The 18438-nt window shown below is 30.4% G+C and overlaps 2 protein-coding genes across 2 annotated transcripts; both read right to left on the bottom strand.

The window, feature by feature from the left end:
• Positions 1-7134: 7134 nt before the first annotated feature.
• Positions 7135-8997, bottom strand: LOC100249057 (cytochrome P450 81Q32). The gene is made up of 2 exons (XM_002279002.5): positions 8072-8997; positions 7135-7886 (listed from the first exon to the last, which is right to left on the bottom strand). Exons 1-2 carry the CDS (start codon positions 8972-8974, stop codon positions 7281-7283), a joined length of 1509 nt encoding a protein of 502 aa, XP_002279038.1. The 5' UTR covers positions 8975-8997; the 3' UTR covers positions 7135-7280.
• Positions 8998-11417: 2420 nt separating this feature from the next.
• On the bottom strand, positions 11418-18116 carry LOC100243905 (cytochrome P450 81Q32). The gene is made up of 4 exons (XM_019221008.2): positions 17965-18116; positions 17700-17850; positions 12189-13088; positions 11418-12097 (listed from the first exon to the last, which is right to left on the bottom strand). Exons 1-4 carry the CDS (start codon positions 18114-18116, stop codon positions 11471-11473), a joined length of 1830 nt encoding a protein of 609 aa, XP_019076553.1. The 3' UTR covers positions 11418-11470.
• Between the last annotated feature and the right edge of the window lie 322 nt (positions 18117-18438).

Here is an 18438-nt window from a genome sequence, read left to right as displayed (position 1 = left end):
AGAATCCCAATTTTCTCTTTTTTATCTTCATTTCTTTTTCTTTTTTCTTTTTGGGTAAATCTCAATGAGCAGTACTATTATCTTCTAGATCTTGCCCATCTTTTGTGAAGAATCTCAATGCCACCAACTGGTTATCAATGGCAGTGTAGGCAGTGGAGTGCAGCTCCTCTTCCATAACGCAGACTGCAGGAAGAGCTTTCTTAAATGATAGCATGACGACTTGGCTGCATAGGAGGCCCAATGCTGAAATGTTAAAATTCCTCTGAGGCCCACCAATAATAGAATACATCTGCCATTCCAATTTGTTTGAAAACTGCCATTCCAATTTGTTTGAAATGAGACCTCAATAATAGAATACATCTGCCATTCCAATTTGTTTGAAAACTGCCATTCCAATTTGTTTGAAATGAGACCTCATTGATGGAGTTTTTTATTATTTCAGTTGTATGGTAGGTTTGATATTTTAAGTTATGAGCGGAAAAAGATATGAGATGAAGATAATGATTTCATAAATATAATATAAAGTAAAAAGAAATATAAGGATGTATCAAAGACATTCGATAAAATGAAGAATTTCTTTATTCAAGGTGTAGATGAAAGAGTTGGAATTAATATATATGAGATGTTTCTAATCTAATAATTATATATAATTTCTATCTTAGTAGAAGGCGAAAGTGGATATCATTATCATATTTGAAATTAGGTGGATGACACCAGTATTCTTTTTTCTTTATTTTAACTCTTAGGTTGTTGATGACAGAGCCAATATTAGTATAACATTTATTTGTTAATGGGTGCAGGTCAAGATGCCAGCTCATGCTATCAGATTTACAAAGACCGGCGAAATCAGCACTCTCTGTCTACAAATTTTTTAATTAGGTTATTTTAACTTGTCATGATACTGTCAAAACTATATAAATTTTTAAGTTGGGTGTTAAATTTTTTTTTTCATTGATGTATACTTCTCGTTGTCTTGACAAGATTTGTCTTTTTTTTGGTTCGTTACATTGGAATATCCTATTTCACGAAATCTGATTCAATCCTTCTTTTGAGGAAAAAAAACCATATCCTTTAAATGCTATGTCATAAATAGTATATTCTCCTTTTTTATTATTTGGGTTGGATGAAAGTCATGGACATAGCCCATTACCTAATGTATAAAGTTATTAGTTGTTTGTTTTGATGATCACATGTTAACTTATTTTTAAAAAATCTTTAATAGATTGTTTTGATGATCAATAATTAGTTTGTATATTTTTTTATAAAAAAAAATTAATTGATTATCAATTTAAACATTTTTTTGTAATAACATGTTTGATCTCATTTATTAATTATGGTTATGTATGAAGTTGATATATTTTATTTATTGATCGGTGTCTGTTAGGGTTAGGGTTAGGTTTGTTATTTATATAAGATAGGTGACCATAACCTTTTCCAAAAAAAAAAAAAAAAAATTTAAACTTTTCTTAACAATATTATCTTGGGTCACCAGGGTTTAAATTTTTTGTATATGAAAGGACATGCAACCAATTTTTAACCGTATGCATCTTTTCATTATTTTTTTTTAAAATGAATTTCATTTTTTTGAAACACAAATCAAAGTTCATGGTTTCAAATAAAAATGGAATGATTCTTAAGCTTGATGAACTTACTAATGTTCATATGAGGTTGAGGATACATAAATTAAACTAGTGTATAGTAAATAGGGATTTTGTGAGCCCTACATACTTTAAATTCTCAAAAGTCTAATGTCACTGTTTGATGTATTTCTAACCATAAAAAACAAATGGTTTAGGGTTTTTCTAAAAAAAATTCAACTTCTTAAACTTGTTAATTAAATTTTGATCGGGCTTAAAATCATTTTCCAATTACGAGAACTAAGTTAGTTTTTACACATGCCCCAATCTGACATTGTTTTGAACACTGAGTTGATTGTGAAAAAATAAGTTATTTCTTTTTCTTTTCTTTTCTTTTTTGATATTTTTTATTTAATCTAAGCTTCTTAATTACTTTATATTCTTGATTTGTTAAAAAATGATTCCCAAAGTAGGAGAAAAAAATTATTTTTCCACTTACTACATTGACCTATTCTGCAATCAGGGTCTATTTGTCTTATTTTAAAAATCATTCTTATGTGATTTAATTATTCTGTAATTTTTTCTATAAAGTAGACATCTTGAATTAATTGTGTGAATTTTGGTAGAATTTTATCATGCTTCTAAATAGGTTAATTATATTTGTTTTTATGTGTTATTGAAATATGCTCTGTTTCTGACCAACTTGCTTATGATTTATTCTGGTATTAATTGGGGCATGGTTGGATGATCAGGCCTTTTTGGTTGTAATCTAAACATATAATATATGTTGGTGAATGTTTGGAAAAGTGATGATGAATTTAATTTAATATGGAATAATTGGTGGTGAATTGGATTAATTTGACACTTGGGTTATATTTTAGATACTTGGAGAATGATGTACATTTTTTTTATTTGATAAAATATCACTTCTAAGTTTTTTTTTTCGAACTTATTTTGTTTCGTATCTCTATTTTTTTTAAGTAAAATTATTTCTTTAAGAGAAGATTTTTTAAATAAAAAAAATCTTGAGACAAAAATCATCCTTGAAGAGACTATTTTAGTTTTCTCTAAAAGATAAAAAATACAATTATGTTAAAATAATTTCTTACAAAGATGTTTCTTATTTTTAAACTAATAATATATATATTTTTGAAAATACGATTTTTTTTAAAAAAAATAATTCTAAAAAATGTAGTAATGCTAATATGGTTTGAGACTATATTTTTATAACAATAAAATTATTTAAAATATATATATTTGTTGAACCAAAAATTTATCTCAATTTTATTTTTATATTAATTTTGAATTCAATTTTATCTTTAAATTTTAAATCCCAATTATATATAATATTTTAACTCATTCATCATCTAATTATTAATTTTTATTATTGTGTATATTATTATTATTATTATTTTCTTTTTCTTTTTTTTTCTTTTCTTTTTTTTTCTCTTTTTTTTTTTCTTTTCTCTCCCCTCTCTCCTCTCTCTTCCAACCTTCCCCCAACCACCCCAATCCATACCTCCCTCTCCTCTCTTCTCTCTCATCTCTCTTCTCTTTTTCCATTTTTACTTTGGGCTTTTTCCTTCCCATTGGCAGCTCTCTTTGGGGGCTCCCTCTCACTCACAATGGACTGGAGGAAAAAAAAAAAAAAACACTCAGAGCCCGGATTTTTTTCGGCTTCTTCCTTCCCTCATTTTCCCTCCCTAAACACCCTTCTTTTGATTCCTTGTCATTTTCTTTTCTTTCATTTCTTTTAATTATTATTATTATTATTTTCTACTATCCTCTCACCATACCCATTCTCTCTCCATCCACCACCCTCACCGCCATTGTCGATCACCACCAACCATCGCCCGCCATTGCCAGCTAGCAATCGGGCCATCCATAATTCTTTAAAAAAAAATTTGGTAAATTTCTTTTTTACATTATTTTATTTTCATGTTTTTATCTTTTTTTTTTTTTTTTTTTTTTGCACAATAATTGATTTAAACTTAAGTCTATTGCTTATTGGTTATTTGTTTGGGTTTATTGGATTAGGTTTGAGATATAATTTCCTTTAACGATGTATATTATTAATGTGGGCTTGTTATTTGGTTATTTGTTTGGGCTTATTAGATTGGACTTGAGATATTATTTCCTTTGGTCATGTATGTTATTAATGTGACCTTGTTAATTTATATAAATTTTAAGTCCACAATGTGGATGAGATTTGTTGGATGACTTGAATATTTGATATAGGTTTTGCCAATTTGAACTATTTAATTTAGACATGGGACAATTGTGGTGTTTATTAAATTAGGCTTAAATTATGGAATATTAAATTTAGGCCTAGTAAAATTTATTTTAATTTATCCAATTTTAGGTTTGGTTGATTGTATTTATATTTTTGGTTATTAATTTGGATATTTTGGACTAAGACCTATTGTAATTTGAGCTCATTTTAATTGGCAAAATTTATGGGACTAATTTGAAATTTGAATTTGGGTTTGAATATTTGTTTGGAATTTTGTACATCTCTAAATATTTACATTTAGGTTTTTTTTTTGTTTTTGCATGGACTTATTCTACAATCTTGTTAGTTGAATACGAATTTATAACATATGGAACATGAAATTTCATGAAATAAAGTGAAACTCAAAAAGTTGTAGGAAGACATTGAACTTGTTGTAAGTTTATTTAGGTATACGTTTTATTTCCCACTACTATTTTATTTTATTTTTATTAGTTTTTGTAAATATTTGTTTATATATATTTACTTATTATGTACAAAATTAGATATCGAACAAACCAGAAATTTTGTTTAAATAAGAAGAACAATTCAGTAAACATGTTTTAATATAATAATAATTTTAAAATATTATTATTAATAAAATAAAGTTTTTTTAAATAAAAATTCAGAAAATTCTTTTAGAAAAATCCCAAAAAAAAAAATTAATAGAATTTGAAAAATTATTTTGTAAATAAAGTTGTCCCAAAAATTAATTTTTAATAAAATTATCCAAAAAAATGTTTTTTTAAATGAATTATTTTTCCTTAATTAAAATGGGATTAAAAGTATTTTTTTGAAATAGAGGATTTATTTTTATTTTTAATTAAAAATTATTTGCAAATAAAGTTATATATTTTTAAATAATTTGTATAAATCACTTTTCTTAAATGAAAACAAATTGAAATATTTTTGTAAATAAAATTGTAAAAATTCATTATTTTTTTGTAAAAACAAGTAAAAATAATTTTTGTTGCCAAATTGAAATTTGGAATAAATTTTTTTGATACAATAAGTGTAAATAAATTTTTCTGAAAATTAAATATAAATGAAATTGAATCAAATCACTTGAAGAAAATATTTTATAAATAAATAAATTGAAATCACTCATTCAAAATTGTTTTTAATAAAATCCTTTAAAATTTTCGGAAAACTAATTTTTTTCAAATATTTTTTTTAATTAGTCCAATAAATCAATTTGCATAATTCTATTGTCTTTAATTTGTACATTCTTGTAATTTTATTTTGTTGTCATCTTTATGTATATTGTCTTATTCCTTTAATCTTGGTATCTATGATTAATTAATTAATTACTACAATTTTCTTAATTCGTTTAATAGAGACCGTACTATACGGGTTTAGAGGGGGGTGCTACGACTCACCATCGTACCTTCCCAATAGGTAACTTGATCCCCAGAACCAGATTCAGTTTTTCATATACCTGTTTTTTCTTCAAGAGTAACACTTAGGGTTTTTATTTCTTATTTTGTTTTTTCCTTCAAAAATAAAATAAAAATAAGTAGCTAGTCCAAGTCTTTTCTAAAAATAATATTTTTCACCAAATAAATAAAAAGTAAGTATTGCCATTGAGTGGGGACGTACGTGAAAAACGTGGGTCAACATTATTATAAAATTATTCAATTTTATGTACTAGATTCAATATATAAATAATAATTTTAATTATTGTGGATATATTATTTATAAATAATAATATTATCAATTAATTGACTTACATATTATTTCTAAATAATAATATTTATATAAATATAATTATTTTAATCATGAATATATTGAAAATTAGATATTAGCATTCTTATGCATCTAAAAGTATTTAATTTATAAAATTTAAATTGTTTTCAAAACATTTTAGATGTCATTTGAATATAGTTTTATTGTTATTCTAATAATAAAGTTCAGGTCAATATTTTGATTTAGAACTAACCAACAATGTTAAAAAAAGAATTTAAAAACATGAGATTCACTATTTACCATTATTTGACCTTGTCATATCCTCACTTAACACTATTTCATAGTTAAAGTGGTGAGTTTTTTCGCTTAGTTGAGAAATAGTAAAGAGTTTTAAAATTCTTTATCGTGAAAGAAAAAAGAAAAAAAAATATGGAGAAAAAATAATGTTCGTTATTCATATCTTTTAATTCATTTTCATGACCATTAATAAATTTAATCTTCCTATCCAATAGGTGTAGACAATTATACTAAATAACGTAAATCTTTTATCTTTTTTATTTTCTTTATTTTTCAAAATGCATTTGGGTATTATGATTTTTTACAATAAGAGGTACTAGAGTCGTAGTATGAAAACCGAGGAAAAATATTTTGAAGATGATGTTTGGTATAAAATATGATAGTAAGTCATTTGATGGAAAAAATCATCTCAGCATTTGGCAAAGTATGGTTATATATATTTTGGTACAATAAGGACTTCTTAAAGCGTTACAAGGTAAGAAACCAAAGAGCACAGTGGATGAACAATGGGAATAATTAAAGTAAAAGCAGTAAGTGCTATTAATTTAAGCCTAACTCCTCAACTAAAATATAGTATTTTGAATAAATTAAAAGATCTCCTTCTAATTTACGACAGAAATTAGAAAAAAAACTTATATTTTGAAATCTTTAACAAATAAATTATATTTGAAGAAGTAATCATATGAGTTCAAAATGATGGAAAAACAAATCTTAAACATCATATAAATAAATTTAAGAAGTGTATAACTTGAGAATAAAAGTTAAAGATTAATGATGAAGATAAAATTATTATTTTATTGACAGCCCTACCAAAATCACATCAGACACTGGTGACTACACTTTCAATAAATAATTGATTATGAATGAGGTGTGAACTATTCTTTTTAATACAAAAAATATTAAGCAATCAGAGAGTTTGTCTTATATTGAGTAAACTCTTGTGATAGAGTTGCATCATATTGCAATAGGAATAGATAAAGTGGAAGTAATATGGAAGGAGAGATAATCTCTCCCAGGCACACATTTGGAGGAATGTGAACTACCACAAAAACGGTACATAGTCCTCTTAGATTGCAGCTAGATCAACGTGATAATCATGGCGTTGAGCTTCAACTTTTGGGTTGAAAAGTGATGTGAAATTAAATTCATGGGAGAGGATAATGGAGGGAGATTTTTCAAGTCGGAAAAACGATATAGTATGAATCAGACAAAGTTAGAATGATCGTCAATTTGACACATTGTTAGTCCATTATCATCTAACAGTTCAATTTTATTTTTTTTAATAATTTAAGAAAGTCTCTGAGCTTTGACAAATTGATATAACGACAATCTTAGCACGTAATACATATTTATAACGGGCACGATACTCGAAATGCATCCGAGAATGCTTATTGCAACAATACAAGCAAATGACCAGAGTGCCAATACCAACTAAATATTGTTCTCTAGTTCTAGTGAACCTGGTTTATAATCTCACGTGCCTTACACATGGCTTCCAATGGCTCCAGTTTGGGCATGGAGAGCCCTTTCCCTTCAGTGGTGTCAATAGCGGTGTTGCTTATCTTCTTCCAGTCATAGCACTGAATCAACGACCCCAAAGCCAAACCCACCACTCGCTGAGCAAGGCCAGCTCCAGGACAGGCTCTTCTTCCTATTCCAAATGGTACTAGTTTGTAATCCTCACGTTCTCCATTTTCAAACCTTTCAGGTTTGAAACTTGTAGGATCTTCCCACACCTGAGGGTCTCTGTGAAGGGCCCATGCATTTACCAATAATAATGTGCCTCGTGGTATATCAAAACCCCCTATTTGACAGTCATCTGAGGACATATGGGGCACTAAAAGAGGGCCCACAGGAAATGCTCTCATAGTTTCAGAAATGATACTTTGAAGGTACCGCAGTTTGGGAAGATCAGATTCTTCTATCAAGCGGTCCTTTCCAACATGCATATCCAACTCTACTTTAGCTTTCTCCAAAACATCCGGATGATTGAGGAGAAGAGTCATTGCCCATTCCATTGTTGCTGCTGAAGTGTCGGTTCCACCAAGAATTAAGACCTGTATGGAAGAATTTGTGAGATGAAAAAAGAAGTAAAAAAACCCCCACAAGAAACCAACATTATTCACTTCAAAAACCAACTTTCCCACTACAAGTATTAAATTGCATTTTTATTTTTGTTTTCTGTGAAATTTTAGAATGAACTTTGAAATTACAGCAGATACGAAACCAGCATTTCACTCACCAGTACAAGCCCTTTAATAATGTCATCTGTGTAGTACTCTGGTTCTGTTTTTTGCAAGGATAACAGATGGTCGATCATAGAATTATTATCCACCGAACCCTTGTCATTACCACTTCTATGCTCATCAATCAAACCCTGCAAGATCGCCTTTGTCTCTCTCGTGATCTTCTTTAGCTTCTTCTCATGATTTCCGAACCCAATCCATCGCAATATGGGCAAAAAATCTGCTGGATTTGATAATGCCCCAAGCAGTTCGAAAATCTCGCTGATAATATCCCGAAAACGTTTAGCCTCCGCATATTCCAAGTCTTCTCCGTAGTATCGCTTTCCTGCAACCATCCTCGTTATAATATTAAAGTTTAGTTCTGTAAGCATGGGTCTCATCTCTACCTTTGCAAAACCCTCCCTCGAATCTCGAGCCAGTCGGAGGAGTAGACGCTTGACTTCATCCCTGCGGATGCCTAGAAACATGTTGAGGCGATTGGAGGAGAAGATTTCAAGGGCGCTGACGCGCCGGAGGTTGCGCCAGTGTTCGCCGTATGATGCCGCGGTAATGGTGGTGTAGTTGAACCCCACGTACTTGCCGGACGCAAGGCGAGGGCGGTCGGCCAAGACGACGTCGTTCTTGGTGAAGCATTCTTCGACGGCGGAGGGAGAGGAAACGATGACCGCGAGCTGGGATCCGAATCGGAGGGAGAAGATTGGACCGTACTTTTGTGAAAGGCGTTGTAGAGATCGATGGACCGGTTGTTTGAGGAGGTGGAGATGACCTATAATCGGAAGTGCAGGCGGGCTGGGTGGGAGATTCCCATATCTTCGTCTTCTTGGGAAGAAGATTCCGAAAGCAAGCAAGAGAAAGACGAAGAGAAGAGAGAGGGGTGTGTGAAGGGAAGACACTTCCATGGCTGTGACGTTGAAGAAGTGAAAGGAAAGGTGGGCTTAGATACAACTGCATTATGTTTATGCTTTATTTATAGAATAATCAACGAGAAAGAGGAGAAAGTTTTGGACCAAATATTTCAATTTTTGCGATATGATTCCTTACCTTAATAATATTTATTTCCACTTATTAATTAATTATTCACTACAATCAATAATTTAATCAACATTAAAAATAATAAGTTTATGACTTGATAATGATTACTAGAATATAAAATTTCAGAAATGATAAATTAACCATTTAACTTTTAAATTAAAAAATTAATATATCTAAATATGTGTCATTAATAGTGGTTTGTTAGTTATTATAGGAAGCATTTCTAATACTTTTAATACTTAAAAAAATTTATCTTTTAAGTGTTAAAAGTGTTAAAAACGCTCTTTATAATCACTGTTAAATAGATTTTTTAAAATCCGTTTGATAGTGATTTTAGAAAGTGTTTTTATGAAAGATAAAAATTTTTAAATATTAGAAATATCATAAACATTTTTTAAAATTACTATCAAACACATTTTAAGTATTTAATAAAATTTTACATAAAATATTCTTAATATTTCTTAGCAATCAAGTATAATTAAAAAACTTAATTATGATATAATTATTAATTATTTTAACTAATTAGATCATCCTTAAAATTTTTGTTATTATAATGTAATCTGATTTTTTTGGATGTTTAAAAATATTTTAAATTACTTTCAAATATTTTTATCCTAATTATATAAAACAAGAAAAATAAATAATTATTTTTATGAAAATAAAGATGACTCATTTAATATGTAATAATATTTAAAAATATCAGTAAAAAAACACCTCAGTATTTAAAACAATAAAATATTTATAATGATTAATTAATGAGATTAAGTTGTATTTAACATTAAATCAAATTTAAAGTACCCAAAATAATACAAAAGCCACCTTCCTCCCATTCTTAACACACCTAGTACGAATTAGTGAAAGGGTCTACGACAAGCATTCATTTGACCCGACGACCTTTGACTTTTCTTTAAATGTGGAAGGGACACGTGCATTCATTTGACCCGACCACCTTTGACTGTTTTTATTGTATTTTGGACCAAGTCAAGTAAAAAATTAAGTTTTAGTCTATATAAGTTTATTATTTAAGCTCAAAACTTAGAAGAAGCATGAAAATTAAGAAGAAGAATATGAATTTTTTATCTTTCAAAAAATGATTTTTATTAACTACGAAAAAAAGAGTAAAAAAACAATAATTTAAATTTTATTCTTTTTGTAAACCTCAATAAAATTTAATTTAATTTAGTGATTTGGAAAAAAAATATATCATTTTCCAAAAACATAAAAATAGATTATTATTACTATTATTTAAAAATTAAACATCTTGAAAAATATATATATTTAAAATTATGTGCATAAAAAATAACTAATGTCAAAATTATTTTTTTAAAATGATATATTTTTAAAATATATTTTTTAAAAAATTAGTTTTCTAAAAACAATAAATTTTCAAAATAATTATTAAAAAAATTAAGATGAAATATGTAGAAAATACTCAAAATAATTTTGAATGGTATATTAGTCTCTTCACATTTTATATACTTTCCATCAATTATGTAACTTTTATGAATCAAATCTTAATTTTTAGGTCTAATTAGATCTAAAACACAATTATACCAATGTGGAAGCAATAAGCACAAAAAACGACAAGGAATAATTTTTATTTATTTTCTTAATAAAAATTCTTGAAAGGACTTTAACTGGTTTCATTGTTTATTAGAAGTTATTTCAAAAAATAATTACATATAATAAAAAATATTAAAAATAATTTTTCATCATTCTATAATTTATTTTTTAATACTTACTCTTTTACAATATACAAAATTATTTTCGACTTATCTTTGTTCATTTAATCTCATCAATATTTAATCACATCTGGAATTCGTTAAAAGAGTAATACTTAACCCGCTCAACTTGTTAAAAGTTAATGAAATAAATGTTAGATAAAACTGTTTCCAATTCACCGAACCCGAAAGCTAAGGACATCATAACCATTTTACATATCAAATCTCAAAATTCAACAACGATAAATACAATGGTTATCATAAACACTTAAAAAAAATTTAAAAATCAATATTAAATTCAGTCTTAGGTAAAAATCTTAAATAATCAATTCTAAAATTGTTTCTATCTCCACGGTGGAGCCACCCTGTGCACTCCCCCCAAAAAATTATGTTGGTTAACCTATGATTTTGAGTAAATATGGATAGTGAAACATGTTGACTTAAACAAAGATTTTACATCGTATCAATATATATTACTTATTAGAACGAGTACTTGGTTTTTTGGGAATAGAATTGAATATTTAAAAAGTGGAACGTTGGGTTCCCATTTAGCTGATATTGCCACGTCAGCATAAAACTAAAGTAATGCATATTTATTGTATATGACATTCAACGCATAAAATTCAGAACTCATCATAACGCCTACAAGACAGTTTTATACCCTTCAAAAACCTTTTTGAGGACATCACGTGGTTTACACATGGCCTCCAGCGGAGTCTTCTTTGGCATGGTGAGTCCTTCGGCCCCACTCATATCAACTTCCTTGTCGCTAACCCTCTCCCAGCTATAACACTGAATCAAGGTCCCTAACGTCAGTCCAATCAGTCGGTTCGCCATGCTTGCTCCAGGACAAGCTCTCCTTCCTACTCCATATGGTAGGAACTTGTAAGTCTCTGCTTTCCCAGTCTCAAATCTCTCTGGCCGAAAACTTGTGGCATCGGGCCATAGTTTAGGGTCCCTTTGAATGGCCCATGCATTGACCATCACCATTGTGTGTTTTGGTATATGGTATCCCCCTATTTCACATTCCTCAGAGGATACATGGGGCACTAGCAATGGCCCTGGTGGGTACAGTCTCAGGGTCTCCCTTACGATATTTTGAAGGTAAGGCAGGTTGGGGAGATCGGTTTCGTCCATTATTCGTTCTTGGCCGACTCGATCGTCTATTTCTGCGATTGCTTTTTTCAACGAATTTGGATGGTTGAGCAAAAGAGCCATTGCCCATTCCGTCGTTGTTGCAGATGTCTCAGTTCCGGCGAGAATCAGGACCTGCAGTTTGAAATTAGTGATCGAGTACTTGAAGAAATAAAGGAATTTAAATAATGAAAACGGACGGCATGTTTAGTTTATCTCCACTGACCATAATAAGCCCTTTGATGATGTCATCTGTGTAGTACTCTGGTTGGGATTTTTGCAGGGAAAGGAGATGGTCAATCATGGTGTTTCTACTTTCCAAAGAGCTTCTGTCACTTCGGTGCTCATCGATCAAGCCCTGCATAAACACATCTGACTTTCCACTAACCTCAATCATCTTCCTCTCAAAACCCTGATAATCAATCCATCGAAATATGGGTAGTAAATCTGCGGGATTAGTTGCCTCAGCAGATTGAAATATCTCGTTTATAAGATTCCGAAAATTGAGTGACACCTCAGCATCCACGTCTTCTCCATAAAAACGCTTCCCTGCAACCGCTCTCGTTATGATATTAAACGTTAACTCTGAAAACTTAGATTTCAACTCTACCTTGCCAAACCCATCCCTCGAGTCCGGAGATAGCCTTTGCAGTAGACATTTAACTTCATCTTTCTGGATGCCCACAATCAAGTCAAGTCGACTGGGGGAGAAGACCTCAAGTGTACTAAGGCGACGAAGGTTGCGCCAATGGTCTCCATATCCCGCCCAAGCCAGAGCCGTAAAGTTGTAGCCAAGGTACTTGCCCAGGAGGAAGAGAGGACGGTTTGCCAAAACAATATCGTTTTTGGTGAAGCATTCTTCCACCACTGACGGAGATGAAACAATGACTGTCGGTTGCCACCCGAGCTGGAGAAACAAGATGGGACCATACTTTTCAGAAAGGCTTCGAAAAGTTCGATGAAGTCCTCCTCCTCTAACAAGATGAAGATGACCTATAATCGGAAGAGGAGGAGGACTTGGTGGAAGGTTTCTATGTCGTCTTCTTCCTCGTACAAACACCTTCAACAGAATCAAACAGAAAATAAAAAGAGCTGTGTACAACATGTTATGCCTTCTCTTTTCCCTCTGATAAAATACCAATATCAATATCATGTCCAACAATAAAGAAATATATAAATTATCATTTTTTTAGCTATTTTTTGGAGTGAAATTCTGTATCTATTTTCTAGTAACATCTTTGATGCAATAAATGGCAACAAATCATCATGGTCTGGATGTTAAATAAAGTAATTAATATAATTTTATTTTTAGTATCTATAATGAATAATAATTTTATTTTTGCTAAAAAAAAAAAATCTACCATATAAGACTTTTATACCAAACAATACAGATCTAAAATTTGATACCCTCTTTTAGTTTATATTGGGAAAATATAATTTTTTATAGAAACACACCACATTTAAAGTAATACTATGCATTTAAAGCTATAATAATTTGTAATAATTAATAATATTTTATATATTACCAATGGGGTATGTTATATACTATATTAATATTTCATTTTTTTTAAACAAATGAAAATTAGAATATAGAAAAAAGTATATATATGAAATCTTTGTCGTATGAAACATTATTTAGATATCTCTACAATTTACTCTTTCATACATGAAAAAAATATATACATAATATTAATAATTAAAATGTTTAAAATTTTATGAACAAAAATATTAATATATATTAAAATGGTCTATTTGGCAAAGTGATCATATAAAAAAAATTCAAAAACTATGAATAGAAAATAAAAAAAAAATTAGGATCTGTTTGGTAACTATTTTAGGAAACAATTCTAAAAATTAGTTTTTGAAAATTATTCTTTGTGTGACAAAAATTTGTTTGAAACTTAAAGATAATTTTAACCTATTTTTAATATTTTTTAAATATGTTTCAAAAATAATTTTTATATATAATATCTTATTTTTAATTAATCTATATGTCTATATAATTATTTTTTAAAATATTTGTAAGAAAATAAGTGAAAATAACAAAAAAAACAATTAAAAATGTTTTTTGAAAACATTATATTTTATGTTCTAAAAAAACAATTTTTGATAGTCAAATATGTTTTCTATATTTTTTGTTCTATAAAATAGAAAATTGTTCTCAAAAACAATTTTCAAATAAAACTTTATATTCCACAAATTTGTATATCTCATGTAAAATCACTATTCATTAAATCCCATATAAATCTATTAAAAAGAGGGAAGATAAATTAATTTATATTTAATTCTGAATCAAATATGTATTCAAGATAAATGGTGGGATCATTGCCAAATAAGTATAGAGTATGATTTATTATTCCTTTTGTGATCATATCATATTCATATCTATGAAATCAAATATAGTATTTAAGTATTTTAAATTAATAATTATTTTGAAAAAACATTTATTAGTTATGTCCATTTGAGGAACCAAGTCCTGCAATTGTATTCTGGCATTGACTGCCAAAAAAAATATATATATATTGCTTAAAAATAGAAAATTTGGAAAATGACAGCTTTCTAGATCTTTAATGTATAAGATAGAAACTTATAAGCCAAAAAATCAGCCAATTTAGCGGACTTCACGGAATTGATTGAACCAATACCTTATTTAGTTAAAATACCAAAAATCTCGTATTTACATAAAAAGAAAATTAACTTTTGAAAGGAATAAAATATTAATTTTGATATAATTATTTTCAAAAATCAACTAACCTTGGATTTAATTATATTATTTTGGAAAAAATTATCCAAAATTATGAAGTAATCGAAATATTAAAACATGTACTAAAAATGATGTTTGAGAAATTATTATTATTAATAAAAACAATTTAAGCAAATTTCAATTAAATAATTTAATATTATTATTAGTATTAGTATAACTAAGTTTATTTTTATCGATATTGTAGAGGGTTTTAACAAATACTTTTTTTATACCCGGGTTAGGTTTTTGTTAAGTTTTCTTAATGTTAACTCAATTTCGAGTTGGATTTGACAACTTCAACCTTAAACAAAGTTGATTTAATATCTTATAATATTTGTAATTTATCTTATTATACCAATATTTTGTTTATATTACTTTAAATAATTTTAAAAGAAAAAAACATCAAATTTAGTTATATTATTTATTATTTTATATTTTTAGAAAGACAATTATATTTTTTTATTATTATTTCAAAATGATATGTTATTTGCTATTTAAAGTTCGGTATAAATGTACAAAATATAAAGTTAAAAAAACAATTACATATAGGTTTTATCCAACTTGTATCTAATTTAATCAAATAGGTTCCACCCACCTTCTATCCCATCTAATCAATATGAACCTAATCCAAACTTAATTTGTGACAAAAAAATGCGGGAATGAGTTAAGTTTGGATTAAGTATTTTTTAGGTTTCATCAAACTTGTGTCAAATCTAATCAAGTGACTAAAAATGTGGGAATAGGTTAAGTTTGAATTAAGCATTTTTAGCTTTCATCAAACTTGTATCCAATCTAATCAAATGACTAAAAATGTGAGAAATGGGTTAAGTTTAGATTGAACATTTTGATTAGAGGTTGAATTAGAATTTTGGTTGAATATTTATTAATTAAAGTTAGCTCCAAATCCAATCCAACCAACCCAACTTAAAGTTGTTGTTAATATTATCAATTTATTATTTAAATATTTATTATTATGATGTCATCGGATACAAACTAACGTTAAAATATATAATTTAAAAATTGTGTTAATTTTACAACATAGATACCCAAAAAGTATGATGAATCATTATATGAATTAATTATAAATTAAAATTTTTTTGGATTGTTTACATAAACAAACACTTGTAGGAGGTTGGTATTAAAAAATTATAAGACATAAGTTTCATTATAAAATATTGATAATAAGAATGTGTAGACCCTCGTTTTGATCTATAAGTCTTTAGGATATTTGAGGGCTTATTTTCACCACTTTGAGGAGCTTTTGGCAGCTGGTATGAGAGAGTGGCATGAGAGGAGTGATCCTAGAGGTAAGAAATCAGGGATTGACACGTTGCATGGGGGTATTCTGGCAGTAGTGAGGCACGTATTTTTCTGTTATATGAGGTAGGTGCTGATTGGTGCAAGGGAACCTTTTTGGCAGGAGGTGGTGCTTTTTAGAGGGCTGCCTGGAGATATTGTTAGGGGGCCTTTGCTTGAAAGAAAAGGGAAACGGAGGAAGTTTCTGGAGAGAAGAGGGAGTGCATTGTGAGTAGCAGCAGAGAGCTTAGGTGAGGAGTTGCAGAGAGGGAGTTTTCGGGAGCTTAGAGAGACATTCTGGAGGAGCAAGCTGGATATTCAGAGGGAGAGCCTCTGTTGAGGACGAGAAGGAATACGTAGGAGAAGAGTTTTGAAGGAAGAAGGTTCAGGTATCATCTCTATAGGCTTTAGTATTTTTTTTTATGTTCATGCTTTTTGTTTGGGTTATCTGGATATTAATGAGTGTTGGTGTTTGAATGTGCTCACTGTTAGTTGCTCATTTGATACATCCTTGATTTCTAACCGATTCCGTGCCCTCTGCCTTTGGGATTTTATGGGAAATATTGGTGTTTATGTCCTGATTTGGTTTTAAAACTCATTAGAAAAACTGTTTTGACCCACTCTAATATCTGAGCCCATTGATGAATGCATGAAATGAGGCTCGCATGGATTCATTTAGTTCCCATTTATTATACTCTGTTTTGGATGTCTTCTTCTGTTCTTGGTATTCTTCCATGGCACATATCTGCTCCCTCACCTCCGCCTGAAGAAGCTACACGAGGGCTTTCAGTGGTTTTTTCTGAGTTCATTCAGACTTGAGATGCTCTTGTTGTTGAGAGTCTCCAATTTCTGGCTCATTTGATGGCCTCTGATGTAGCTGGCATCGTTGATGGAATCATTGTAGCAAGAGATGGCTCGTTTATCCTTCTTTCGGACCAAAGCTGGATTTACTTGAAATATCAAGATCCATGAAAGAATTTCATGAAGGATGAAATCCGTGAAGAGATTGTCAAAGCCACTGGGTTCTGTTACAATTTATTTGGCATTTGGGTTGATTGTGAGGGTTGAATGCCATTTGATATCGAAATCTAAGTTTCCGGGACCAAGAAAAGCCATGATTAAAAGATTTGATGCGTGCGTGGTGCCTCAAATTGCTGGGAGTGTTCCTTATTAAAACTGCTATGTATACCGATGGGTCGCTATACGACTGAATCTCTTTGATAGAGATCAGTGCAGCAGCTGTAGCCAAGAAGTCACCATGCCCATATATCCACCCTTCATGCATGTCGTTTCGTCATTACACCCAGCGTTCCAATGCCAATGCACCCAGAGCTATATCCCATTTTCTCCATTAATTACCCCATACCATCATACCCATAACCTCATGCATGACTGAACCCATTCATACCCATCACCCTCTGTTCATTTCCTACACCCTGCATAACCTCCAAAATCCATCCAAAGTCCTCATCAAAGTTCCATGTTCACCCATCCATGTGCATGAGAACCCCGCACGTCACTCACCTATATCCTTCATACCCCTCATCTATCCTCTATTCCCTATCCCACGTGCACGGATACTCATTAGCTGAGGCAGTTTGTATAACATGATAAGAGATACAGAGCAAATGAAAAGAATTATGCAGATAATGAGGAAAGTAGGTCTCCGTCTTGATGTTTTTCTGGGTATCCAAGTACCGATAAAGCTGAACTGAATCCCCTTTCTTTCCTCGGCACTACCATGCAGCTGAATGCAAGCTGTGCGGACTTGAGAATTCCCCTTGTCCATTGGCCAGCCGCACCTGATCGATGAGGTTTCATGTGAGGTTTATGTGGCAGCTTCCTAGGCCTGACCAACCACCCAAATTAGATGAACACGCACTGACAGAAATGATGAAGAAACTGTTCAAGAATTACAAAATATGGGGCAAGTACTTGGATCCGAAAAGTGGCTTTTGGATACCTGGCACCTGAATCCACACGCAGGCCCACTTCGGTGTGCATGCTACTAGCTTTGGGCTGGTTCCTAGCCCTAAGTAGTCTACTAGACGATGATGAGAGAGTGACAGGTGGGATGCATGCCTGGTCAGGCCCATCAGCAGTTTTCATGAGCATTGCACCCCTCTAAGAGATAGTACCTCAGCCTATGTGTTTGGTTTAATTGGAAGGAGGAACAAAACAAAGAGGTTGACCTCATTCAGATTATGGATGCCATGATAGACTTGTTTACCATTCCAATATGAACCTTCATTTGGATTTCAACTCAGGTTTCAGCATGTCAACGTGGAGGTGATGCTTCCAATTAAATTGACTTCCAGCAAAAGTGAAGGGTTCTCAATGAGCCATGTGTCGATTCATGTTTGGACTAGTGATGCATAACATGGCCAAGGATGACATATGGGGCAGCTACATTAAGGAACATCCTGACTGAGAGTAT

The sequence above is a fragment of the Vitis vinifera genome, chromosome 7, assembly GCF_030704535.1.
Source record: "Vitis vinifera cultivar Pinot Noir 40024 chromosome 7, ASM3070453v1".
Lineage (NCBI taxonomy): Eukaryota > Viridiplantae > Streptophyta > Magnoliopsida > Vitales > Vitaceae > Vitis > Vitis vinifera.
The sequence above is the reverse complement of the archived record's forward strand: the minus strand, read 5'-3'. Positions and strand labels throughout refer to the sequence as shown.